Source organism: Polypterus senegalus, chromosome 10, assembly GCF_016835505.1.
Source record: "Polypterus senegalus isolate Bchr_013 chromosome 10, ASM1683550v1, whole genome shotgun sequence".
NCBI classification, from domain to species: Eukaryota; Metazoa; Chordata; class Cladistia; order Polypteriformes; family Polypteridae; genus Polypterus; species Polypterus senegalus.
Genome location: NC_053163.1, coordinates 1,929,327 through 1,956,760, shown reverse-complemented (window position 1 = coordinate 1,956,760; position 27,434 = coordinate 1,929,327). Strand labels below are relative to the sequence as shown.

At 37.9% G+C, this 27,434-nt stretch overlaps 1 protein-coding gene across 1 annotated transcript; it reads right to left on the bottom strand.

Annotated features, from left to right (window-relative positions):
* On the bottom strand, positions 1–25,610 carry LOC120536453 (bcl-2 homologous antagonist/killer-like). Its single transcript, XM_039764810.1, has 7 exons — positions 25,480–25,610; positions 18,513–18,613; positions 14,765–14,878; positions 12,779–12,914; positions 12,535–12,678; positions 10,405–10,585; positions 1–5,317 (listed from the first exon to the last, which is right to left on the bottom strand). The coding sequence occupies exons 3-7, from the start codon at positions 14,841–14,843 to the stop codon at positions 5,213–5,215; spliced, it is 645 nt and encodes a 214-aa protein (XP_039620744.1). The 5' UTR covers positions 14,844–14,878; positions 18,513–18,613; positions 25,480–25,610; the 3' UTR covers positions 1–5,212.
* Positions 25,611–27,434: the final 1,824 nt, after the last annotated feature.

Sequence of the window (27,434 nt, the reverse complement as noted above, 5' to 3'; positions counted from 1 at the left end):
TAAAAAATTTAAAGAATCAATCTTTGGTTAAATTATGCTTTATAATTTAAAAAATGTAAAAATAAAATTCAAAAGCCATAGGAAGGTCAGTATTTTAAATAAGTCAATCACATATGAACACTCAAGAAAAAAATATTAACTAGCTTTTTTCTGAACACTTGAGATATTGCTTTCGGTCTTTAAGTTCAGAATCAAATTAAATTAAATTTGTAAATCTCACATATCCTCTTGGGTTGCTTTGTTGCTGGCCTACAAGGGCAGTCTGGCTAATGCAGTATTTTAAGGTGGTCAGAATATGTCCTGTAGTAGACCATTTTTATTACAGTACATAATATGTCAAGGAGTTTATCATCTTCCTCTGTCTTCTAATTTAAAGGCTGCATCATACTAGGGAAATTATTTGTAACTTCCTGTACCTAGAAGACAGGAGCTGAAATGTTGCATGGAATTTCCTCAACTCAGGTTTATGAAATTTAACATATGTGGAAAGTTTTATTATTATTAAAATTGTGAAAACCTTCAAATATGATAAGTAACAAGGTTAGATTTTGGCAATTTTAAGTAAAATGAATACATTACAATTTAAGGGTTGTACAAATATCCTAAATTGTAACATAGTAATTTTCAAAGTGGATAAACAATAATATACAGATGAATGCTTCCTACCATTTACATGCCAGCATAATGACAAATACAAAAAATGAGTAGATGGAATTATCAAACTTTATAACCAGAAACAAAAACAAGGCACAGATGCAACAGAGTACAATTTCACAATAAAGATTATTAATGAAACCAGAAATATAAAAAAGGGAGATGAAGGAACTGGACATACTCATAAACCTTTTTGTTTGTTTGTTTTTGTTTTTTTTAACTCAACAGAAGCCCTGACCTTTCAGATTTCTTGAGCAACCACCAAAAAAAAAAAAAAAAAAGACACTATCAAATGGAGTAAAAAAAGTGCAGATCTTGCGGTTTTAGGTTAACCAACTTAAAATGCAACAAAGGCCAATAAGCTGTCAGCCCATGCTATAAAAGTAACAGCACTAACTTTGCTCAAAACACTGCAGGATTTGACAATCATAAGACTTCAGCATATAACCGTAAACAGTCAACTGCATACCTCCACCACTTTGCTACATAACTGATGAGAAAGGTGTGCTATGAAGGAGGTACATAGATCACTCTGTCCTACAAAACTATCATCTCTCCCAGACAAAAATATAAACAGAGAGAAAAGGCAGGAAAATATTTTAAACATTATTACAATATCATATTGCAGCTGCAATGGAGTATGGTCAAACGTCCAGTCACAGTATAAGCAGAGTGTAGTGTATTATTATAATTTATTATTTCTTTATAGTTTTAATAATGTTTAGAAAACACATAGTGTGAGAAAACCAATGATGCAAATTACTTATTTCAAGTATTGTTTACTGCTTAGTAACTGTATACCAGTGAGGGTTCCTAAAGATTTGACAAAAAAACTTTTAAGGGGATTTCCAGGACAATTTCTCTGATGCCAAGTCTGCGTCAAATAAGGCGATAATGCCTAGTCCTAGCCTATGATGTTCCTCTTTGTGGAAGTCTATGATAAAAAAAGGACTGCTGTACATCTATAGCTAGCCCTATAACTTAGGTAGGAGTCCAGATAATAAACAAAATGGCAGTCATATGCTACCAAACCCTGAAAATAAATCTTCAAATGTATAATTTCAGCAGTGCTTCTCAAGTTCAGTCCTGGTGTTGTACTAAGACCAACCAGTTTCACAATGGGCAAGTTCTTTTACTTCTAACCTGTTCTCACTGTTTAATTCTCTGGCCTGTTTCCATCTTCTCTTATTCTGCGTTCACAACAGAGTAGCAGCATGACAACTGCATTCATAAGACATTTACAAATGTGTTTTTTTTGGGGGGGGGATAGCCTAAATAATTACGTCTTTTGACGTTTTCCTGTTAATTCACATTTTTATAGTGGAGTTTGCTCCTATAATTTTATCCTAATAATTACAATGAGCTGTGTAGACACCAGGGCAGTCAACACTAGATACTAGTAGGCTGTACCCCACTTCAGTGTCAGACCTATTAGGGTGTTCATCAGTAAAAAATTGACTAAAATAATCAAATTTGATGACAGGGAATATATTAAAAACCAAAATAAAACACTAAATTATCCACATGTAAAATACATTCTACATTTAAATAAAAAATTTTGACTTGCATTTGTTTCATAATTTCTTGATTAACTAAAAAATACATAAAGTAAGAAATAATGTAATGTTTAATTAAGGCGCTAGTCCAATTCTAAGCAGAGGCTGGTTGGGATAAAAAACCTATAGCCACAGTGTAGACCCAGGACTGAAATTGAAAACTACTACATTATACCATGTACATATCAGGAGGATTGTTAAGGTCTGGGCTTTGCTTACTCAAATTATCTCTTTAAAGTTAGAACCCTGAAAAAAAAGGCTAAATAAGCAAGAGCATTTCTGGCCTTCCTAAACTCAGACATACTATGCTATAGAAAAAGCACTAATGATAAACTGGTAGCATATTTTCTATATCTATCAACTCTCTGTAGCACTTTTAGGACAGGCATTTGACTTTAACAGTGAAACTATGTTTCACCATGCCCTCTTTGCTATATTTGCCTCTTTTTGCATTCTCTCTTTCAATGCTTTGCATTACTCTCTCTCGTTTTGGTTTCATATTTGCCATTTCTAAGTCAAGTTGTTTTCGGAGTTTCTTCTTTACATCATTCATACACTGCATATACCACACCTTGGACAAAGCAAATGGTTATGTTTTTGTGTAGACTCTATACAACCATACCCTAGTTGACATGGTACCTTCTTTCTACTGCACCCGTTTTCCTCCAGCTATCTCACAGACATATCAGAAGTCCTGCCAGGAGTGCAAATTCTGCTTTTTCGCTGATGAAATTTTATAACCCCTCAAGAACTTTTATAAACAGAATCTTGGAATTGTGTTTTATGCTTCATACTGATGTAACATAAGACCTCCTAACACTTAAGAAAGGGTATGGTAATAGGGTATGCAGCACACCATCTAGTACTCATGAGACCCTGTAAGAGTTTCTGTAACTTCGATAAAGAACATTTTGTTTCTGTTACTATAATCACAGGGTCCAGGGAGCTCATGTGACTTACGATACAATTGTGAGGTAACTGTTGATTTGCACAAATATCAAGTAAAGATTTAGAACTTTTTTTGAGAAATAAAAAACAAACATATTAAGTGTGCACTGTATTGCTCCAAACACAATGCAACTGGAAAATGTAATCAAAATGTTTTTGATTAACGTGATTATTTTGTATTTTAAAAGGACAAATTAGAAGAGAGGTCTGGGTTACAGTATATAAAAATTTAGCTGCAGCTACCACAATGGTATGAATTCACATGAAATTTATGACCTGAAAGCTTGCATTTCCTATACACAGCACAAGAAAAGAGGCTGGTATTTAACTGGTTGATTAGTAGACAATACCCTTGGAAGTAATATGAGATATCAGTATGTGCTGTCAAAGTTATGAGAGATTGTTTGTTTTTGAACCACATACAGTATCCCGTTTCTTGGCTAAGTTTCACATATATGGGTAGTGTAAGCTATGGTCATCTTTATTGTAAATAGACTCTGGGTGTATTCATAAGTTTATATCTTTGAGTGAGGTTTAGAGAGCATTTCACAACATAACAGATCAATTAAAAATGCTGTTATGCCCATACTTGAACACAGCTATAAAATTAGGTTTGCATATACGTCAACCAGTTTTTCAAAAAATATGAAAATAAATTTTCACTCAGTGGACATGGAAATATATTTTCCATAACAACACTGTACATTTCCAGTGCATTTTTCTCAGTTTACTGGTGTTCCTCTCTGCAGAAAAACTGTGCTAAAACTGTCTGTGTTTATTAGGAGGCACAGGCTCACACAACACTGTACAATCTTACTGGGCAAAGGTATGCAAAAAAATGCACTACACTGGATTTATTACTAGATAACATGTGGAGGCCAGATTCCACATAATTTTAGATCTTAGTTTTCTCAAATCATATATGATAATGTTTTTCCTCCCAACTATGGTACAACTGCTTCTTTAATGGCTCAATGCAAAAAAGAAAGGTCTTGGGATACCTCTGAAGCTTTTTGCAACAATACAATAGAAATGCATAAAAGTTAAGGCTAAATTATTGCACTTATTAGTTATTTATACCAGAACATTATACTATTACTCGAACTATGGCTAAATTATGAATTCCCAAAACGAAACGCAGAATTCTAAGGAAGCTAATCAACTGGTTTAACTTGGTAGACAGGATTAAACACAATAGATATCCAACAAGCAAATGGCATATGAATTGGTCAGGTGACTGAAGAAAGGCGGTGCTTAATGGTAGTTTGATTCATTGAGGTATTCTGGTTGAAAAGTAATTTGGCAGGTTGCCGTGGAGTATAAACATTGCTTCCTATGACATGGCCATTTCACGCAGGAAGAAGAGTGATTTCAATTTAGTACTTGATTAAACTAATCTTTAAAGGCTTTTGTACACGCTTTAAAGAGGTGAAGTACAATCTTGTGCTCATGCCAGAAGTAATGATGAAAAACAATAAGACAATGTCATCAAGGCACTGCATTTTAAGAAATGCATAGGTCTGAAAATCCATTAAATAAAACCAAAAAATTAACTTATAGATGAAACCCTCAAACAACATCTGCTTGATATACTGTAGTTTCTAAAAGACAATAAAAACATCTGGAATCAATTCTTCACTTTAACAGAGAACAGTGCCTGCTTGCTAATTGTTGGTTAAAGTGACTTTCATTTAGCAGAAGAGAAAAATAACTTGGCATAAATAATATGAAAGTCAAATCAACCTTTGTGCAAAAACAATAGCAAAAATCCCTGCAATTTCCTGAATAACATTGCCTCCTATGCTAGTAAACCTTTTATGCTCTATTAGTTAACATATGTATAAAGGGTGTTGTTTAAAACACTCTCCAAATCCTATGAATGTCTCCCAACTTTGGAGATACAGTAATAACATTACTTTAAGCAAAGAGTTTTGATCATTTACAACCTTAGTAACTAAAAATATTAAGTCCCTGAAATTATGATGTCACCAAGACCTAGTTCTGTGTTCCAATAACATCAGTGGCGGGAATCCTGAACTGCCAGCTACCTTCCATCATGAGCGGAAGAAGCGCTTCAGAATGATATGTCCCAAAAAAACCACAGCAAACAGGGCAAACATGTACTTCAAGTAGACATTGTCCAAATCTAAAACAGCAACCTAAAAGAAAAATAAACAAACAAATAAATTAAAAAAAATAAGTATAACATGTAATTATATATACATGTACAATATACTGCATGTGAACTTCTAACTTGTTTTTACTACATATACATATATCTATAACTAACTTTCTTTCAATTTGTCTATATCCATCAGTCAGTATCTCTTTGGAGAACAATCAACAACATGAAAAGGATGAGCTCGGTAAATGAAAACACAAACAGTCATCAACAAGGTGGTGCAAAAAAAATGCAAAAATGCTTTTATTTTCAAACAAAGTGCAGAAAGTGCAGTGTAGACAATAAATAGAGTCAATAAATAATCTATAAAAACAGGCGCTCCTCCATGAACATTAAAATCAGCCATAAAATCACTATTTTATTAAAGTCATGCATAAATTGGGCTTCTCTTTCTCTCCTAGCCCAGTGCATCTTCCACTCTCCATCTCCCCAGCTCACCCTGCTGAGATGTTACAGCCAGTGGAGATGCCAGCAGCCACAGTCACATCCTCTAGCTCACAGCATTATAGTGTTCTTCGGCACCTGCTATGACATTCTGAGCTAGACCCTCCATCTTTTTTAAGTACTGAAGTCTCATCCCTGACTGAGCCATTCTTGGACACCAATTATCTATTTTTATTATGTGTGTGGATACAGTATATAATGTGAAAAGAACCTTCTGCAATTGTCATGTCTGTCTGTCCATTCTCTCTGTCTGCATGAAATTATTTTACTCTCAGTAAAATTTGGTACATCTATTATTCAATTAACTTTATCAGGAAGTTCAATTTTTGTTGAGATATCTTGAATACAACATGCTACACACATTTTTGAAATTTCAAAACCTCATACTGAACGGCACTGGCAAATTTTTAAACAAATCTATGTTAAAATGGAGAAATATTGAGTATAAATTCAATTATGTATTAGATTAGAACTTCCAATTTCTGGATCCAAGAGTATCTTACAGCAAGTGTGTATGTATGAGAACCAGAGGAAAGTAAACTGGAATACATTAAATACTCCCATACTCAGCTGGTAACACCGAGATCACTTCCAACAAAGGAGCAATCTCGGAGGAGCATCTTATCTTGTCCAAGAAGACAAAGAGTGAAGACACAGAATGAGGATAAATGCAAGATGGAAAGGATGAAAAACCTGCCAACCTCCACATAACGGCGAATGTTCAAACACTTTTTAAGCTGAAAGAACTGTCACATCTCATGGCAAATTACAGTGAGTTCAAGTACTGTGGCATTTTTGTTACAGCGGTGAACCATCTTAAACTTACTATTTCAGATTATATTCAAGGCTGGATGGATTTAATCTGATATTATCATCCAGAGTGAAAAAAGCAGGAGGGGTCTGGAGACATCACATTTAATGTTGATATGTATGATCCAAACCCTGGAAAACTAACTAAATTCATCCATGTTACTGCCTAGGAGGGGAATGCATCATACTGTTGATGCTTACTTTTAAAAACGGCAGCTGAAATGATTCACTCTGATATCAAGACTCTAACATTCAGAACAAACTTCTAACATCATGTTCCTTTTGTGGACACAACAAGCTGGACCTGCTGTATGCAAATCTTAATGCCTTCAAATGTACATCTGGAAAAGTCTGACCATTTTTATGCTGCGTACAAGCCAGTTATTAACAGCAACTCTGTAGCACCCAAGACAGATATTTTTGGGTGTGTTTGGGGGGTTTGTTGTTTAAATAATTACAGAAGCTCGAGAGAGAGAAAAACAGAAATAATAACTTTCCCCTTGGGGCCAAATAAAGTACATATCTTTCAAAGTGTTACACCTGTGCATAAATAGCAGGAAAAAAATGTATGCAATAGCTCATTTTTACACAGATTTATGCACAAAACTTCTTTAAGACTGCAAGGGGATAGTCTGATTAATGCACAAAAACACCTAAAGTTTGTACTTGAGAAATGTCTTTTTCAAAAAAAGAAAAATAAGGTTGAGATAGTCCAAGAAAAGTTACAGAATGCTAGTAAAATTGAATATCCTGAGTCTTTTAGTTTTTTCTCTATTGAGATCAACGTGTTTTCTGAAGGACTCAATACTATGCTTGATTTATGAGTACTGCTTATAGTATAACTTGGAAGAGTTGCAGCGTACCATTTTACAGTTTAAGCATATGTTCAACTACCATATCCGGATGTCTTCTGCATGTTCTCCCTATGTTAGTTTTTTGAAGAGTGTTTCTTCAGCTTCATGGGCGGGCTGCACTTTGATGGCATGCATTTGTAAGGCGACATACCATGCCGCCGTTCACATTTTAAAGTGACACCCCTGTCCCCCACACCCTTCCCAAGATCGAATGTCACTGAATCACAGTGTGTGATCTTTTATCGGGGACCTCTCTTGAATAGAATGTACTTGTATGACAACACTGCTTGCAGTTTTATGTGAGAACCCCACCTCCCCTCAATTGAATGTCACTGTTCTAGTCCACTGTTTCCAAGTATGCCAGTTTTCAATTTGCAGGCCAAAAAAATGAATGTTTAGGTTGACTGACTAAGTGTGAATAGTTTTAGGTATTTATATGTGTGCCCTGCCAAGGGCTGTTTTCTGTTCTGTGTAAGGCACTGCCCCCCCAGCAGGAAAGAAACCGGGTATGAAAATGTATGTACTTGCATACATACAGTGCATCCGGAAAGTATTCACAGCGCATCACTTTTTCCACATTTTGTTATGTTACAGCCTTATCCCAAAATGGATTAAATTCATTTTCTCCTCAGAATTCTACACACAACACCCCATAATGACAACGTGAAAAAGGTTTACTTGAGGTTTTGCAAATTTATTAAAAATAAAAAAATTGAGAAAGCACATGTACATAAGTATTCACAGCCTTTGCCATGAAGCTCAGAATTGAGCTCAGGTGCATCCTGTTTCCCCTGATCATCCTTGAGAGGTTTCTGCAGCTTAATTGGAGTCCACCTGTGATAAATTCAGTTGATCGAACATGATTTGGAAAGGCACACACCTGTCTATGTAAGGTCCCACAGTTGACAGTTCATGTCAGAGCACAAACCAAACATGAAGTCAAAGGAATTGTCTGTAGACCTCTGAGGCAGGATTGTCTTGAGGCACAAATCTGGGGAAGGTTACAGAAAAAGTTCTGCTGCTTTGAAGGTCCCAATGAGCACAGTGGCCTCCATCATCCGTAAGTGGAAGAAGTTCGAAACCACCAGGACTCTTCCTAGAGCTGGCTGGCCATCTAAACTGAGTGGTCAAAGGAGAAGGGCCTTAGTCAGGGAGGTGACCAAGAACCCGATGGTCACTCTGTCAGAGCTCCAGAGGTCCTCTGTGGAGAGAGGAGAACCTTCCAGAAGGACAACCATCTCTGCAACAATCCAACAATCAGGCCTGTATGGTAGAGTGGCCAGACAGAAGCCACTCCTTAGTAAAAAGCACATGGCAGCCCACCTGGAGTTTGCCAAAAGGCACCTGAAGGACTCTCAGACCATGAGAAACAAAATTCTGTGGTCTGATGAGACAAACATTGAACTCTTTGGTGTGAATGCCAGGCATCACGTTTGGAGGAAACCAGGCACCACTCATCACCAGGCCAATACCATCCCTACAGTGAAGCATGGTGGTGGCAGCATCATGCTGTGGGGATGTTTTTCAGCGGCAGGAACTGGGAGACTAGTCAGGATAAAGGGAAAGATGTCTACAGCAATGTACAGATACATCCTGGATGAAAACCTGCTCCAGAGCGCTCTTGACCTCAGACTGGGGCGACAGTTCATCTTTCAGCAGGACAACGACCCTAAGCACACAGCCAAGATATCAAAGGAGTGGCTTCAGGACAACTCTGTGAATGTCCTTGAGTGGCCCAGCCAGAGCCCAGATTTGAATCTGATTGAACATCTCTGGAGAGATCTTAAAATGGCTGTTCACCGACGCTTCCCATCCAACCTGATGGAGCTTGAGAGGTGCTGCAAAGAGGAATGGGCGAAACTGGCCAAGGATAGGTGTGCCAAGCTTGTGGCATCATATTCAAAAAGACATGAGACTGTAATTGCTGCCAAAGGTGCATCGACAAAGTGTTGAGCGAAGGCTGTGAATACTTATGTACATGTGATTTCTCATTTTTTTTATTTTTATTAAATTTGCAACAACCTCAAGTAAACTTTTTTCACGTTGTCATTATGGGGTGTTGTGTATAGAATTCTAAATAAAAAACTGAATTTAATCCATTTTGGAATAAGGCTGTAACATAACAAAATGTGGAAAAAGTGATGCACTGTGAATACTTTCTGGATGCACTGTACTTAGAAATACAAGTAAGAAGCAACAACAATATAAATATAATAACAAAATAAAACATCATTAAACCTTCATGGGGCAAATGCAGCAGAAGGCGGGAGATGTGTAAACTGCAACATAAAAACCACCATCTATTGTACAAAATGTAAGGTTTCTCAAAAAATTTTCTTTCAAGGACTGGCATGAAAAAAAGTTTGAAAGTAAATGTTTGAATGCATACATAATTATATGTACATCTTCATAAATTGTTTATTTGTTGCTTCAGTGTGATATATTAAGTGTATGTATTAATATTGTATATTATTCTAAAAAACCCATTGCTACCCAGAGAACAAGCCTTTAAAATTAATCTTCCGGGGGGATTTAAGGCTTTGTACAGTACTATAGTAACTAGCAAGAGAACAATGAAAAAAAGAATAAGTAATGTGAAGATTGTAACATAAAATCACCATTAATTCAGCTTGGCTGATAGATAATTAAGAAGTAAATGCCAAGAGTTATTTTCTGTAACATTAAATTGTCCTTAAAATCCTCAAAATGGGTCAAATTTCAGTTTAAATTTTGGATTACAAGCACCTCCATGAGTAAGAACAGCAAAGGGCAACATAGTATTTTACAGCTTAAAAGATAATATTATAGCATGTTGAGAGACACTAACCAATTTAAGTGTTCACTCCATTTCCCAGCTATTTTTTCAGGGTATAAAAATGTTTGATGGCACTGATACTGAAACAGCAATATCACATTGCTACAAGTAGTATTTTCTGTAGAGAATCATATTTCTTACCCATCCACCTTGTTGTGCGATCCAGTGGGCAATCCGATTGCGCAGGAGAAAGTCAGCAATGAATCGGCCAATCTGGCTTAAGAAACCAGTTATTCCTTGCTGGAAGACATGCAGAGCCATTCGGTACCCAAAACCGAGCAAGGCAATCACTCGGCCCCAATTGATCCCTGATTCAAAGAGGCTAACCAAAAGGTGAAAAAGAGAAAAAAAAGTAAAAGGACATGTTTTACATGAAATGTTATATATAATGAACTTATATTTAACACTGCTTGTATAATCATTTATGATATCATGGGACATAAGCCTTGAAAAGAATAAACTACTGTATTGATATCATTGTTAGTATGTGCACCACTTCAGGTATTATTCTAAATTTAATCAGGCTGAAAGTTTATATTGATTCAAATTACTTTTGAACCCAACAAAATATTAAGCAATTTCAATATACTGTAAACTTTAGAATAAATAATTAATTTACAGTTGATTTTTATGTGTAATTAAAGTGTATGCCATAAAATTGGCACTACCCATACATACTTGAAGTCTCAACCCCCCACTTAGTCCAATTCAGGCACTTGGGGAAACTGGAATTCTAAGAAGCCAACAGTTGGCACAAAGCAAGAACCAGCACTAGAAAAGACCCAAGTCACATTCACAGAAGCAATTTAAAATTGGTAAACATGTATTTTGGGTTATGAAAGGAAAACTGGAGTACTCAAAGAAAAGAAACACACAAAGACAACAAGGAAATCATCCAAACCCCACACAAACAAGTCACTGGACCAGGGATTCAAACCAAATACAACGGAACTGTGAGGCAACAGAACACCATTATGCCAACCCACCTGTACTACTGCAAATATTGTATGTAAAACATGACAAATTACTAGTGTCATCTGAGTGCTATGTAGTTAAAACAACTTTTTTTTTTTACCATTGATATATAAATGAAAACCACAAACAAGGATATATATTTCTTGTCATTTTCAGAACTGGATTCTGACTGACCTCGAATAGCAAAAACAACAAAATAAACATACTTAGCCACTTTTCCTAACAATTACATCTTAGAAAACAAATTCCCAGTAAACTTTTAGAACTAGAATCGCAAGAATTTTAAAATCTTTAATGGATTAAGAATGAGACATTGGCTAAACGAGTTTCCAGGAAGAGTTCAGGTATTTTAATAAAAAAATTATAAAAAAGGTGGAAACACAAAATAGTATTTACCTGTGAGTTCATCCATACTAAAGTGGAAGTGTTAGCCAGCAGAAAAGAAGAGACAGACAGATAAAGAGAGAGATAAAGAGAGGACCAACATTAGACAAAAAAAAAAAAAAAATCAGCTTTCAACTTTCCTGCTGAAAACTGAACCCATGAACGCTATAAGGAGTACAGACAAACATTAATTATCTGACAATTTTCAAACCCCATCATCCCAGGACAGAAATGCAATTCCCTGAGTCAGTAATGACTCAAGTGCATCATGTATAATGTACATAATGCGCACACATCCATAAGTCAAATTTCAAATTTTCAAACCTAACAGAGAAACATTAGAGACAAGCAGTTCTGCAAACAGAAGATGTATTCTTCAATAATCAACAATATTCTTGTTGATATATTTACTATGCTAGTATAATTATAACAATACAAAGTGACCAAGTTGAAGTAGTTGGCATTTTGATTTACTTCATGGCAGCAACTTAAGGATGAATTATACAGTACTTCCAATCAAAAGGGACATGCCTATTACCAAAAAACTGAATCTCATGTAAGCAGATTGGCTGTAAACTGTTGGTCTTTTCTCCTTATCCATTACAAAATAAATCAAGAACTAAAAAAATTACAATTACTACCCAAGATTTATCATATCCAAATTCATCAAAAGGAAACAGTTTTTTTCTTTTTAAATAAGTAGTTGGAATAGCTGGAATGAAAACTGTCTTAGTCCTACAGCATTGAGCTTTTCTTCAAAAATTTTACAGTTAAACAAAAAACACTTTACATAAGTAAAATTAACTGAACAGTTTAAAAATATAATCGTTTTAGCTATCACCAGTTAGAGACTCCAAAGAGATCACCTGATACACCAAAAAATTCCAAATAAACTGGGCTTTATAATGTTACCTTGTGGCTATCTTGCAGAAGTAAATGTAGGCATTTTGAGGGGTGAGTGCCAACTGGGAGAGCATTCTTCTGAACTCATGGTCATAACGTCTGTTGATATCATCACCAATTATGGCTAACTGGTGACCGACACGGTAAGTAGTGCTGCAAAAAGAGACAGTGTCTTTAATACAATTCAGTGAAGAATAGCTTTCGGTTGTCACAGCTTGGCAAAAGGTGCCCTGGGGCATCAGGCATGGTATACCTGTATAAACTGGGCTGCAGATCCAAAATTTCAGGGTCCTTTGGTACCTCACCTTCTTCTGTTTGACTTTCTTGCTGGTAACGATGAAAGACATAACTGCAAAACACACCCTCAGTCTCCTCTATAACCTGCTCCTCTGAAAGATGAAAGAGGAAAATCAAGTGACAAAGAGAGCAAAGAAGAGAACATGTAATCTATGTCAGGAATAAATGTAATAAATACCTGTATATACAGTTGAAGAATGGCCAATTTCTGAATTATAAGGTGATATATTGATCCAGTTTATTAATTATGGACATTGCATTATTACAGGATGTTAAAAATTCACACTGCACAAGTTGTAGACTATATTATGGCAACACTAATATAATAGATAAAGTTCTGTCTATTTGTTTCCAAGGATACATTTTGCTTTTTACAGAAGCTCTATAAATAAATAAATGCATCAATAAGTAAATAATAAATAAATATACACATATATTAGTCTAAACACACAGCAGAATAACTACAAAGCAAGAATATTCAAAAGAATGAAAAGTCATGACTTGGCTGTGACAGTAACACATTATGCAGACGTATTGCTGTTGGTATAAAGGAATCCCAGTAGCGTCTCTTTGAACACTTCTGATGAATAATTCGTTGCCAGAAAGTACTCAGTGTGTCAGAGAGAGGATGTGCAGCATTATTCATAATGGCACACAGTTTTGTTTTAATTCTCTCCTTCGCTATGATATGTCACCCGACCAGAGTGTGTCCTATAAGTGAGCTTTCCCTTTTAATTAGCTTGTTGATTTGGTGGACATCTCTTCATGTGATGTTACCAGCCCAGCAAAACACAGCCTAGAAAATCACACTGGCCATCACAGTGTTGTAGAAGATGTGAAGGATGTCTCTTTCCACATTCAAGGAATGCAGTCTCCCAAGGGAAAAGAACATGCCTGCTCTTTCTTATATAGTTCCTCCTTGTTCCAAGATGAGTTCAAACTGTCATTAATGTGAACCCTTAAGTACCGTTGGAGTGGATCACCTCCATATTAATTCCTTGAATAGTGACTGGACGTGGAGACTCTTCAGTACAGCGAAAGTCAATAACCAGTCCCTTGGTTTTGCTGATGTTAAGATACAGACAATTCTCTTTGCACCAAAAAAAGATATAATAAAATATAATATAATAAGATAATGTGAACCTGATGAAATGTCATTATCTAATGTTTTGTCCAACACAAACCGAAAACGCACAAAAATTCCTTATTTATTATATACTGTTACTAACCACAATTACTAATACTAAACAACTCAAAATGTCAAACTGGCAAAATAAACCTTTTTTACTATACTGTTTGTGCAGGACATAAATATAGACGTGAAGATGTGGATTCACACAGTTTTTCTACTTGGAAATGTAGAGCACCTAAGAAATTACCTGAAAACTCACATTCTGTCCTCCCTTTTCTATTTGGTAAAGCCCACCAAAACCATCAGATTATATAACAGTATTTACCAGCAAGCTTTGAGATGTCTTAACTTGATTTGACACGTTTTCTTCACTACATGCCAGTGCTTTGGTTAAAAAGGTTAGTTGTGTACTGGTAGGGTGATTCTTATGGTAATCTTTATGTTACAAATTTGCTTTGTATGCGTTTAACACCATGCAACTGGAATTGTTATGAAAATACAATAAAGTGAAATATGTTCAGTCTTTAGAAAAATGTCATATGTGTGCTTACAAAAGAGGTTTTTTTTTTTAGTTGTTAAGACTCTCCACAAAGTATTTCTCCAATTATTTATGCAGATAGGTGGTAATACAGACATTAAATTCTAAATCTGAAATTTAGTTTCTGCTATAGATACTGTATATTTGAACAGTTGCCAATTAAGTATTTTTTTACTGGAAAAGAACTCTCTTCGTGGAAGAAAAAGGACATCTAGCTTTATAAACGTGACAATCATTTACCTATTGTTATTTTATATAGTGGTTTTACATACCAGAATCAGGCTGATTTTGGGAATTGTTGCCTTCTCGATTGTTTGAACTGAAGGGGTCTTCCTCACCCCCTGTTGCCATGACTTAACCAAATAATCACAAGTGGATCTTCAAGCCTAAAACAATCAGTTACAAAAATATTTAAATATGGTGAACACTGGCATATCAGGCGGCTTTCAACATAATTAAAACATTATAAAAGCACAAATTGCAGATTATAATTTGGAAGAGTTAACAAACAGTCTGAAAGAGAACTATAAACTATACTTATGAATATATAATATATAATATATTTCCACAAGGTACGAGCCAACCTTTGGTGTGGTCCATAATGGGTCATACTCACTCACACATAACCCCTTCCAAAAAAAGCTTATTCATACCAGGAAAAATTACAATTGGCAGTTAAACAGTTCTATGTGGACTGAGATAAGAAAACTAAAGTAATCTAGACAGAAGAAAAATAATGAAAAGATAATGTGCAAATTACACTAAATAATAATAGTAATGATAAATCATTCCAGATAGCCACAATCCTAACTTAAATAAGCAGGTTCAGGACACAGATAAATGAGGAGTAAGAAATAAGGATACTTAAAAAAAAAAAAAAGCTGGCAATGAGGTAAAACATACAAACAAGTAAAAAAAAAAAAAATAATAATAAATAAAATAACAGCAAAGGAAGGCTTGAAATTGACATTACAAATTGGGAGGGGGGGTAAGATGGGAGAAATTTCCCCTTGAATTTAACACAACGGGGGATTTATGATGTTGTGGGGGGGTTTGAAAGTGCACAGTGCTAAAAATTCAGAGTTTACAAAGCTACAGTATTTGATATTAAAATTGTAGACATTAAAAAATGCCACAACTTACTCTTTAGCTGTTTAAAGTAGTTTATAAAAATTATGAGTTATCAGCTATTCTTTCAAATAATGTATCTCTATTATCGCTGCTATTCTAATTTGAATTACTTTTTAATTCTGCATTTAGTGATTTCAACTCATATTTAGCTGAAAAGATTGCAACAATACAAAACATCTAAAGAATGTAAAAAGCATTTTTTTTTATCCATACCATATTTTTTTCAGCCAGAGTAGAACTTTCTGCACCTTTAAGACAACTGAGTAATCAACAAAAGTATGTGTGAATGGTTTGCATTTAAATAATGAGAAGTTAACATAAAATACACTTAACATATTCTTAGCTTAGGTGGCACAGTAGCAGACTGGTTACCACTGGCACTTTACAGATTCACTATATTTGGTTCAAATTCAACACCAGATTGCCTGTGTTGAGTTTGCACGTTCTCTCTGTGTCTCTGTACTTTTCTTCTACATACTGTTTTTCCTTTCACATTCTCAAAACGCCATACATTTGATTAAATTGTCCCGGTGTGTGTGTGTGAGTGGGCCTCATAATTAATTTGTAACCTGTTTAGGCCCTATTCCAGCACTGTGCAGAGTACTGCCATAATATCTCTTGTTCCCTGCTCCTCTGAATTGGAGTAAGCAGGTTTGAGAATGACTATGACCGTTATTAGTTTGCCACTGAAAATATTTGCTTTGTGATTATCATGAACTGTTGCCAAAAATGAAAAGGACATTTATAAAAGACCATAAGAGAATATAAAAGTGAATTATGATATCATCTGGAAAAGCATCTTACAAAGTTCTACTTTTTTTTCCAGAAATGTGCTTATTTTCATAGTTATGTCTTAGCCCAACCCCAAATCAGAAAAAGTTGGGACAGTATAGAAAATGCAAAACACGTTAAATTAACATTGACTATTATTTCATTGCAGACAGTATAAACCCAAGATATTTCATCTTTTGTCTGTTCAACTTCATTTCATTTGTTAATATACATCCACTCCTGCATTTCAGGCCTGCAACACATTTAAAAAAAAGTTGGGATGGTAAAGAATTTACCATTTTGTAATGCTGACATTCCTTTTCACAACACTTACAGTAAAATACGTTTTTGGCACTGAGGATACCAACGATGAAGCATTTCAGGTGTTATGATTTGTTTGTAGGGGGAATGGGACAAAATAAGGTGTGCAGCAGTACAGGGTCATCATTGTCACATTTTTCAGTTCAAAATTCTCCACACACTCTCTATTGAGGACAGGTCAGGAGTACAGGCAGGCCAGTCCAGTACCCGTACCCTCTTCTTCAGCAACCATGTCTTTGTAATGTTTGCAGAATGTGGTTGTCTTTTTGAAAAATGCATGGATCTCCCAGAAAAAGAAGTTGTCTTGAAGGCAGCATATGTTGCTCTAAAATCTCAATGTACTTTTCTGCATTAATGCTGTCATCACATAAGTATAAATTACCTTTGCCAAGGGCATTGACACAATCCATACCATGACAGACCATGGCTTTTGGACTTGTCATTGCTAACAGTTTGTATGGTCCTTTTTGTCTTTGGTCCAGAGCGCATGATGTCAATTTCTTCCAAAAAAATCCGGAAAATTGTTTGTCTGACCACAATACATGTTTCCACTGTGTGATAGAGGAGTCAAGGCCATTTCTGGACATGATTAACATAAGGTTCTTTGTGGCACGGTAAAATTTTAAGTGGCATTTGTCAATGTAACTCACAAATGTAATTGATGAGTGAAGGTTCTTGATGCAGTGCCATCTGTGGGATCGGAGAACATGGGTGTTCAGCTTAGGCTTGCATCCTTGCCCTTTACGCATCAAAATTCTTCCACATTCCTTGAATTGTTTAATGATATTAAGCACTGTAGAGTGAGAAATATGCAAATCCCTTCCAATCTTTCTTTGAAGAATATTGTTTTTAAACATTTCAACAATTTTCTCATGCATTTGTTGACAAACTGGAGATTCTCTGCCATTCATTGCTCAAAGACTCATAATTTTGTGGATACTGCTTTTAAACCAATACATGATTACAGTCACCTGTGGACATAACCTGTTTGAAATCACATCATTATTTAATTATTTTACCTCATTACTGGCCCCAATTTGCCCCATCACAACATTTTTTTTTACTAAGTGTTGCAGGCCTGAAATGTGGAAATGGATGTACTGTATATTAACAAATGAAATGAAGTTGACCAGAAAAAACATGAAAACATCTTCAGTTCATACTGTCTGCAATGCAGTAAAAGTCAAAGTAAAGGTAAGACTCACTACATTTTTTTTATTTGCATTTTCCATACATCCCAACTTTCCCCAACCTTTTTCTCACCTGGAGCATTGTTTCTTATCCGTTTCTGTGTATGTCACTAAAATTACTTGTCAGATTCAAAGGCAGTCAGCCCACCATGAATATTTTAAAGAACTGACAATTTCAAGGGTCTTTAAGCAGCCACGAATTAGCAGCTTTTAGTTTGTTAAATAAAAAGGAGCAAGACTATATACGAAATCAGTAAAATTTTAAATTTTTGTATTGATTTTCATTCAAGAATATACTTCAGTCTGTTTTGAGCCTGGATTTTAACAGTTTAGTTGAGTTTCTTCTAAAGTGCAGTATAAACACAGGGCATCATGTGCCGCCCATGTCTTTGACTCCTGCTCCACTGAACAACCAACCAATTGCCGAATTCCACAGTGATATGCTCCGGTGAAGAGAAACTCCAACAGGAAGGTGATTGCTATGCATGTGTGCATAACAAAACAAGCAATAAAAGAAAAAAAAATCTGAGTAACAAATTAGGCACAATTATAAAATAGTAATATTAATAAGATACTGAATATTATTAAAGTAACAGAGATCACTTACCAAATAAGTATGTGCAAGAAATTTGTGCGTTCAAAAGTACAATTTCCAGGAATTACTAAATTTGTGTAGGATACCCACAGTCCTGTGTCAAGTTTCAAGCCCTGCAAGATGCAATACAGATTGAATACATTTTCAAACACTAACTTTTGAATTTTTCTTCTACAGTTAAATACCTACACAAAATGGATTATTTTGAAATGTATTGTTACAGTATAAGAGTTCATATTAAAAATTCTGAATGGCTAAATATGTGTACAAATCTTTTGTCATGCAGAAAATTATGACTTTAAGGGGACTGAATACTTTTACACTCCTCTTTAGCCTAGCATCATAAGGAGGAATGAGACAGAGAGTCCTAGAAGTAAGACTGACAATAAAGTAGGTAAGATACTGTACAGTCCCTGACAAAAGTCTTGTTGCTTCTCTATTTTGTAGAAACTCCTGCAATTAACCTGACTTTTAATTAATCAACTGGTGTTAGAAATAGCTCATATGAAAAGCTAAAGCCCTCCCAAATTATGTTTAATGCACTGAAATAAATTAGTTTCACTGAAAAAAGATTTATCATTTAATCAAGACAGAAAGGTCAAATTTGGGCAAGACAAAAGTTTTGTCGCCTATACAGAAAATGAACAACTTTACTGCAAATCCAAAAATATGTCAGCAAATAAAGTAGTGGTGCTGTGAGATCCAAATTTAATTACCTGTTACGACTTCCATGAGCTTGAAGGACAGCATCCATCTGGTTTGGCAAGGATTCATACAATTTATTGATGAAGTCATCAGGAATAGCAAAGAAAACAGTCTTGCATGCCTCCCAGAGTTCATCAATATTCTTTGGTTTCGTCTTCCATGCTTCCTCTTTTATCCTACCCCACATATGCTCAATGATGTTCATGTCTGGTGACTGGGCTGGCCAATCCTGGAGCATCTTGATCTTCTTCGCTTTAAGGAATTTTGATGTGGAGATGGAAGTATGCAATGGAGCACCATCCTGCTGCAGAATTTGGCCTTTTTTATGGTTGGGAATATAAGAGGTAGCTAAGATTTCTTGGTATTTTAGACTATTGATGTTGCCTTCCACCATGCAGATCCCTCGCATACCCCCATACTGGATGTAACCCCAGACCATGATTTTTCCTCCACCAAACTTCACTGTTTTCTGGTGTGGCAGTAGGGGGGCGCTAGTGCTCCCTTGAACCCTCAGGTACCACGCAAGACACTGGATAAAAGTCCAATATTCTTTATTATTCTTGAGCACAGTGCACCAAGCACCCTCCACACTGCTCATATATTTAATTAACCACCAAATAAACTCAATAAACTCTCCTCCTCGCCCAGACACTTCGCCCTCCTACCTCCCAGCTCAGCTCACCATCTGGGTTTTTCCCAGCCGGCAGTCCTCCACAATTCCCCTCCCCTTAGCGACGATTTCTGGGGCGGAGCGTCCAGTCCCGCGACTGGACCTTGGCTGCGTTGTCCCTGTCCTCCAGCGAACCTTGGGGGAACGGTGTACCTCCTGTCCCCCTGGAGAAAATGGCGCCACTCGTGGCCCGGCCGACGGCAGTTGTAATACCGGCGCTGTCCTCCTGGTTGTTTCCCTCTGTGAGACCAGAAACACCTTGGGAACTCTGTCAGTGTCATCTCTGCCCCTTTCTCTACCAAGGGGGGTATTACGGCCACTTGGCTGCTTTCAGCCCTACTTTCTGCTATGTCGGGAGACCCACGTTTTCTTTTGGAGACCTCCCGCTTAATCTGGGGCTTGTGCTCAGCCTGAGGCTCTCTATGGAAAGGTATTTCTCGAGACCCTGCAAATCCACACAGTTAGTTATCTTTACGGCTGGTGGTAGTTGCACTTCCGCCTTTCTCTTACCCTCCGGCCGGGAACCAATAACCACGTCCTTCCCTGGCATGTGTTCATCTGGGTTGTGCAAAGGCTCTTGGCCAACCGATCCTCGAAGGACTACAAGACCCATTGTCGGCCAACTGTCTCCCTCCCCTCCTACTGCGACGGAGGGCCGTCCAGTCATCTCCCGCTCCTCGTGGGCTTTCGTATTCCTCGGCGCTGTTTTGCTCGCCTTCTTCTCCCCTTCTAGGAGGCTCAGGTCCGTCTGGGAATGTACAACCTCATCTAAGGACTCCCGGTGACCTTCTCCGTCCCGGCATCCACCGCGCGCGGTCACACGGTTGTTGTCCTCGAATGGAGTCGTCGCTTGCCAACACCCAGCCTGATTTGCCTTCTGGGAATCGCGGCCATCATGCCGAGATATGAGGCAGGCATCCGACGCACCGCTTGCTTTCTGGAAGTGGGCTTCTATGAAAAAAAAATATATGAAAAAAAAACTGCCCGATACTTCGGGTGTTTTCCCGGGACCTACCTCCAGACTCGGCAGCGGTGTTCCCCGTCTACTTGGGGAGTCCGGCGCGCTCGATGGCTGACTGCGTTCCTGCTTTTGGGCCACTAGAGCTCGTTCAGCCTTTATCAGTGCCCGGTCCTCCTCGCTCCCAGTCAGGTAAGCCCAGGTCATTTCGGCCTCGGTCATATTCTGTACCCCGCTGGTACTGACCTTCTTTTTCTCAGTCTTCTTCCCCATCACGGTCCGAAGTAGCAGAAGGCTCACCAACGCAGCGCTCTCCGTAGGGGTGGGTGTTTGCACCTCCGTGCGTTAACGTGGGACTTCCTTAGGGTTGTCTGCCTACACAATATTTATATTTAATGCAGGTCCCCTGCCAACAGATGGCCAGAGAGTCCTGCCAACTAAGCCAGTGTGGCAGTAGGGGGCGCTAGTGCTCCCTTGAACCCTCAGGTACCACGCAAGACACTGGATAAAAGTCCAATATTCTTTATTATTCTTGAGCACAGTGCACCAAGCACCCTCCACACTGCTCATATATTTAATTAACCACCAAATAAACTCAAACTCTCCTCCTCGCCCAGACACTTCGCCCTCCTACCTCCCAGCTCAGCTCACCGTCTGGGTTTTCCCAGAGTCCTTTTATACACCCTGACCCGGAGGTGTTCCTGCCCATTCAGTCCACAGTTCCTTATTCCTTCCGGGTCAGGGTAAACAGTCCTTTTCTTCAACCCGGGAGCACATCGTTTATTCCTGTCACGTGACCGTGACGTACTCCCGGGTTATAGGGCACAGATGAGCCCACGAGCTCCCCTACAGCGACTCCCAGCGGCCCCCAAGGTATTCAGCAGGGCTGTGTATAAACACTCCAAGGTCCATGATGCCCAGCTGGAAGTCAGTGCACGGTCCTGCTGTCAGGAAAGCTCCTCCTGGCGGCCTTGGGGGAGGACCGGAGGATGAAACCGGCAGTCCTCCACACTGGGTAAATCTCGGCTCCATGCGGGTTCCAGTAGGTCTCCTGCAATATTTGCGGTGACAGTGGTGTAATTCAACAGAAGATTCATCTGAAAAATCCACCTTCTGCCACTTTCCAGCGTCCATCCTTTTAGCAGTCTGTGGGCCTTGGCAAATGCCACACGGTTTTTTAATTGTCTTTTGTTTAGTGCCGGCTTATGGGCACTGATTCGACCATGGAGGCCATTTCGAGACAGAATCTGACAAACTATTCTGGTTGACACAGGGATTTCAGGTGACCAGGTCTCGTGGAGCTCTGCTGCAGTGGAAAATGGGCTGGTCTTGGATTTTCGAGCCAACAAACTGTCCTCTCGAGCAGTTGTGTTGCGGGGTCTTCCTGACCTGGGCTTGTCAAAAACGTCTCCAGTCTCTTCAAATCTTTTTTTTATCCTCTGAACTTGACGCTGAGACACATTGAAGGTGTTTGCCACATCAGCAGTGGATTTGGTCTTCAGCCTCTTGATAATCAACACTTTAGTCTCAGGGTGAATCTTAGGCATGTTTGCAGAGGTCTAGTTGCAGTTGATGTGAAGGTCTAGTGTACTGGGGTTCTTTTTATACACACCTGAGACCTAATTGATCCATTATTAGTCACAGGTGAAGCTCATATGACAAGACGACAACACTTATGTCTTGCCAAAAATTGACTCAATGGGCTTTACCAAGCTGTGAATATTAGAATACTTTTTGTCAGTTTCATTTTGCACTGAAACATTATTACAAAAGCTGATGGGATTAAAATGACCCATTTCTTGTAACAAAATCTTGATTAGAAATATATTTTAGCGGCACTTCAGGTCAATTTGTACACAAGAGACAAGACTTTTGTCAGGGACTGTATAATCATTCAGACAGGTAACCAATTGGATAACAGAGTGCTAGGCTGAGAAATAAAAATGATAGGAAAGACAGATGGTCAGGCAGCCAACCTACCAACCCACAAACCGGCAAAACAGGGTAAGGAAGACAGACAACCAGCCAAACTACTGATGAAGGTAAGACAAACAGATGCCCTCCAAAGAAGGTAAGGCAGGCAGCTGGGCAGACCGACAAATAGATAAGGATGATAGCCAGACAGACACACAAACAAACAGGTAGTGTTGTGACATTTGACACCAAGGCTAAGAAGCTTGTATCTGCTTAATGATACACACAATTTCGAAGTAGTGTATCGAAGCTTTACATCAGGGGTCCTCAATCATAGTCCTGGAGGGCCGCAGTGGCTGCAGGTTTTTGTTCCAACCCACTTGCTTAATTAGAAAGCAATTCGTGCCAATAATTTAATTTCATGGTCCATTAGTGCTTTAACTTTGCTATGTCAGGTAATTCTCATATCCTAGATGTTCTTCCCTTTTCTAAGGATATCGTCCAAAGGATATGAAGCCTAAATGGATGAGTAATTCTCAGTCCTTCACTTTTTTCTCTTCACTTTCCTTCCAAGTATTTAATTAAACCCAATAGTGCATGATAAATACACACAGAGGTGTAAATGGTAACAAGCTAAATGGAGAAATACTGGTCTCTTGTCATTTGCATATTATTGCTAATTAGGAGCTATTGAAAACCAAGAATACAGCTGTTTAAGACTAAAATAAGCAATAAGGGTTCAAAATCTTAACGAGCAAGACAACTAAAGTGAAGCAGAAGTGTTACTTGAGCAATATGTGCTTCTTATTAAGCAACTGGGTTGGAACAAAAACCTGCAGCCACCTGCGGCCCTCCAGGACCATGATTAAGGACCCCTGCTTTACATCCACATGACTGATGAGGTCTGAAGCTTCAAACATCACTGGAGTACCAGGAATAGTCTGTTTCAAAGCTTTATGCTTTCCCACAAGCTATGAAAGGGGATACAAAACTACAGCTTGCATCTTACATAGAGAAAGTAATTAATTAAATTTGACATCCATTAAGTGTAGAACCTGTTATCCAACAGTTAAAGAAATACCATGCGGTACTATTTTTCTGTAATAGAACTTATAACGTGTCATTAATACTATCCCACTGTAGGCACATTTTCTATCCTTATTTATGTATGCCCAGTTCCAGAAACACCTTCCTTAAATCCTGATATGATTCTCTTTGCTCCTAAGGGTAACTATTCTCCAAACACTAATAGCAAAAATTTGAATCTTTTGCATTGTCTCACAACAAAAATCCCCCTAATGTAAAAGATTTGTCAATTATGTAATTATTAATCAATGGAGGCTTCAATTTGACTTTTCTTGTTTACAATGTTATTGTAATGTCAAAGAGGAGTTACATCAGCCTGGGGGATGAGTTGAAAGCAGTATTATTTGGCATTCCGTTATAAAAATGTGCAGCTTTAATATCAACTTTAGGGGTGCCTTAGAAAGCAGCACATCTTCCAAAGTCTTAAATTAACTCCAACTAGTGTGGCAGCAGCAAGCAGTGAAAAGATAGTGGCTTACTTAAATAAGCAAAGTAAAGTGCAATATTGTAGTCCATTAGCACTCAGCGCTGGTGAGGTGGTACAGTATTCATAATGGAAACAAATTATATCTGTAGACCTAATGACAACATAATTATAATAAGATCAGTATGATCACACCGAGTGCTCTTTGGCTTTTAGTGTTTTGGTGCACCTTTCGGATTGTAACTATGTGATCAACAAGTGCTGGAGTACTTGGGTTGTCAGGATCGGAGCTGCTATGATTTCTCTAATCCACCAGATGTCACTCTTTTTGAAGCTTCAGATGTTTTCCCGGCACAATTCAGGAAGTAGCTCAAGGAGCTACATCTGCACATCATAACAAATTGTTAAGGAAAACAGCCAAGCAGACAAATAGGTAAACAAGATACTCAAAAAGACAAATAGGTAAACAAGACTGACTGACAAAGACATAAGGAAGGCAGTCAGGCAAACAGACAAATACTGAAGGAAGGCAGAGAAACAGACAAACAGGTAAAGAGGACAGAGAGACAAAGAGAGAGTCAGGCAGCCGGGCACACCGATAAATAGGTAAGGAAGACAGACAGGCAAACAAATATGGAAGAAAGAAAGACGGACACTGCCAAATAGGTAAGGGAGATACACAGAGAGCTAGTTATACAGATAGCAATGAGGTCGGGAATACAGAACAGCATGCCAAAGTGGTAACAAAAACAAACAGCTACGGGGTTAAAAGGCTCCAAGAGACAAACTTACAGAAAGTTAAACAGCCTAGAAACATAAACTGACAGAAAAACTAACAAAGATCGATACAAGTATCCACATACAGTTAAAACGAAAGCTAGATGATTCAACAGAAACGTCTGCCTTTAGTTGTTCCGCTGTTCTGCCTGAAGTATCAAAATCTCTTGTAATTTCTCTCGGGACTTCCAAAGTACTGGAGTGCTTCCCGCTAAATGATTTAAGATGGGTTAAACTCAAATCCTAATAGTCTAGTGAGTGAGACATAGCTGCTTTTACAGTTTAATGTCGTCTGAACCAAAACAGGGTCACCCTACCCCCTTCAACTTTGAAAGCCTTCACCAATTCACCCAATAAATGTGAAAAAAATGAGTTCAGCGAAAGGTTCTGGCACAACAAACGCAGGTTTTGCCAAATGTAAGAAACGTCTACAAATCCCACTCACCGGTCTAGAAGGTGGCCTCCAAAAATGACGGGCCGCAGGCTAAACGTTTGCCGTTATTCGAATCCGTGCTGCTGTACGCACTCTTCCGGGCTTCCTTCCCAACAGCAAGGCGCCGATTGAAGAGGGCAAACTTTTGCGCGCGCGTAGCTGACGCTCACTCGCGAGCCACCGCCTTGTGGTGTGGCGGTCAGCTTCACAGTTTCAACCTCTGGGCACTGGGCAGACGAGGACGCAGGCAGAAACCTGGGCGATGTTACAGCATGTACGCACGTTTTATGGTTCAGTTACATTTGTTAGCGGGTTATATGCTTGTTTCGTCGTTTTGTTTACTATAAATCTAATATCGGAGATGTTTAATCCAGAGCTTGGCGGCAATACTTACAAGTAAACTTAATTGTCAATGAAATCGTAACTTTGTTTCCCCATACTGTTTGCGTAACACAGCCTACCTAAATAAATAAATAAAAACTATAAATCGCGTGGTACTTTTTTATATATACTGTATTGAGTATATAGACAATATTTATTCTTATGATTAATTGTTGTTTTGTAGTATAAATAAATAAAGTGACCATGACTTGGCACACCATTTATAACTTGATTCATAAGTAGATAGTCATAAGCATGTCTCGATTCAAATTTGGGATGGAGAAGAAAGCTTTCTGTAGAAGAGATTTTTTTTTAATCTGGTTAGCCTACCTACCATGAATGTGGCCCTATTGCAGGAGAGTCTTCATGTCAGAGTTTTGGTGGCCCAGGCTGCACCAAGGGTGGATGTGTAGAGTGTCTACTATATCTGATTGCTGTGTAAGTTCCAATATTCTCCACCTTTGTACACCCACTGGACTGAAAAGGACGCTTTCCACTGTGTAAAGGTCTGTGTCATATAGTTTTTTTTAAAAAAGACTCATAGGTGAATCTGATTTGGAGGCAGACTGTGCTTTCTAAAATTTAGATGATTAGACCAAACCTTATAGTTTTAACGAAGAAGTCACCATTTTGTGCTCTTTATCCTGATGAGTTTCTAGAAAATGACTAATTGAACTGGTTTTCAGTACAAAATGGCCTTACCTGGGTACCGAAAGCTAGTAAAAAGTTTAAAAAGCAACATTCAATCATCAGTTTTCTGAACCACTGCGTTCCATTAGTTGGACAGTTGTTCTAGAGTCAGGGCCTGTATTGTTTGAAAAAATTCTAAATACTAAATTTTGCCACCTTAGACAGCTGGCTAGTCTACCTAAATGGTAGAGCCGGCCCTATCGATTATTATTAATGGATTGAATGCTCAATGCTAGTTTAGCAGTTACTGTGCTAATACCATTGTAAAAATGATTGTGCTGTATCTAACAGACTGCATGAAAAGGCAGATGGACGAGCACAGTTATAAACTATTTGTTACTTTTAAATTATTAATTCTAATGAAATCTGAATAATTTAATTGATTGATCTACTGTATTTTTGTTACAATGCACAATAGGCAACAGTGTGACTTATTGACATTGATTCAATCGCATGAAACTCACTTTAGCAAAATTAATTTGCTACTTTACAATTTTTATCCAGGGCAGCATGGTGACGCACTGGTAGCACTACACAGTTCAAAGACATGCAGGTTAGGTGCATTGGCGATCCTAAAATTGTCCCTAGTGTGTGCTTGGTGTGTGGGTGTGTGTGCCCTGCGGTGGGCTGGCGCCCTGCCCAGGGTTTGTTCCTGCCTTGCACCCTGTGCTGGCAGGGATTGGCTCCCTTTGACCCTGTGTTAGGATATAGTGGGTTGGAGAATGACTGAATGACAATTTTTATCCTGCCCTGTGAAGGACTGCTTCTAATAATGAAGTCATTGTTCTTGAGTTATGCTTTACTTCTACTATGCTAACAACAAAACCATGATTAAAAAATACATTTATAGAATAAATGAAGGATATTAGAAATACATCATCTGTACTATATATGAC

Bases quoted from the DNA above. Each gene is read 5' to 3' on its own strand.
- LOC120536453 (XM_039764810.1), bottom strand. From the start codon at position 14,843: ATGGCAACAGGGGGTGAGGAAGACCCCTTCAGTTCAAACAATCGAGAA. The intron at 12,679-12,778 runs GTATACCATGCC...CTCTTTTTGCAG, and splicing joins CTGCAGCCCAGTTTATACAG to CACTACTTACCGTGTCGGTC. The intron at 5,318-10,404 runs GTAAGAAATATG...TTTTTCTTTTAG, and splicing joins TCGCACAACAAGGTGGATGG to GTTGCTGTTTTAGATTTGGA.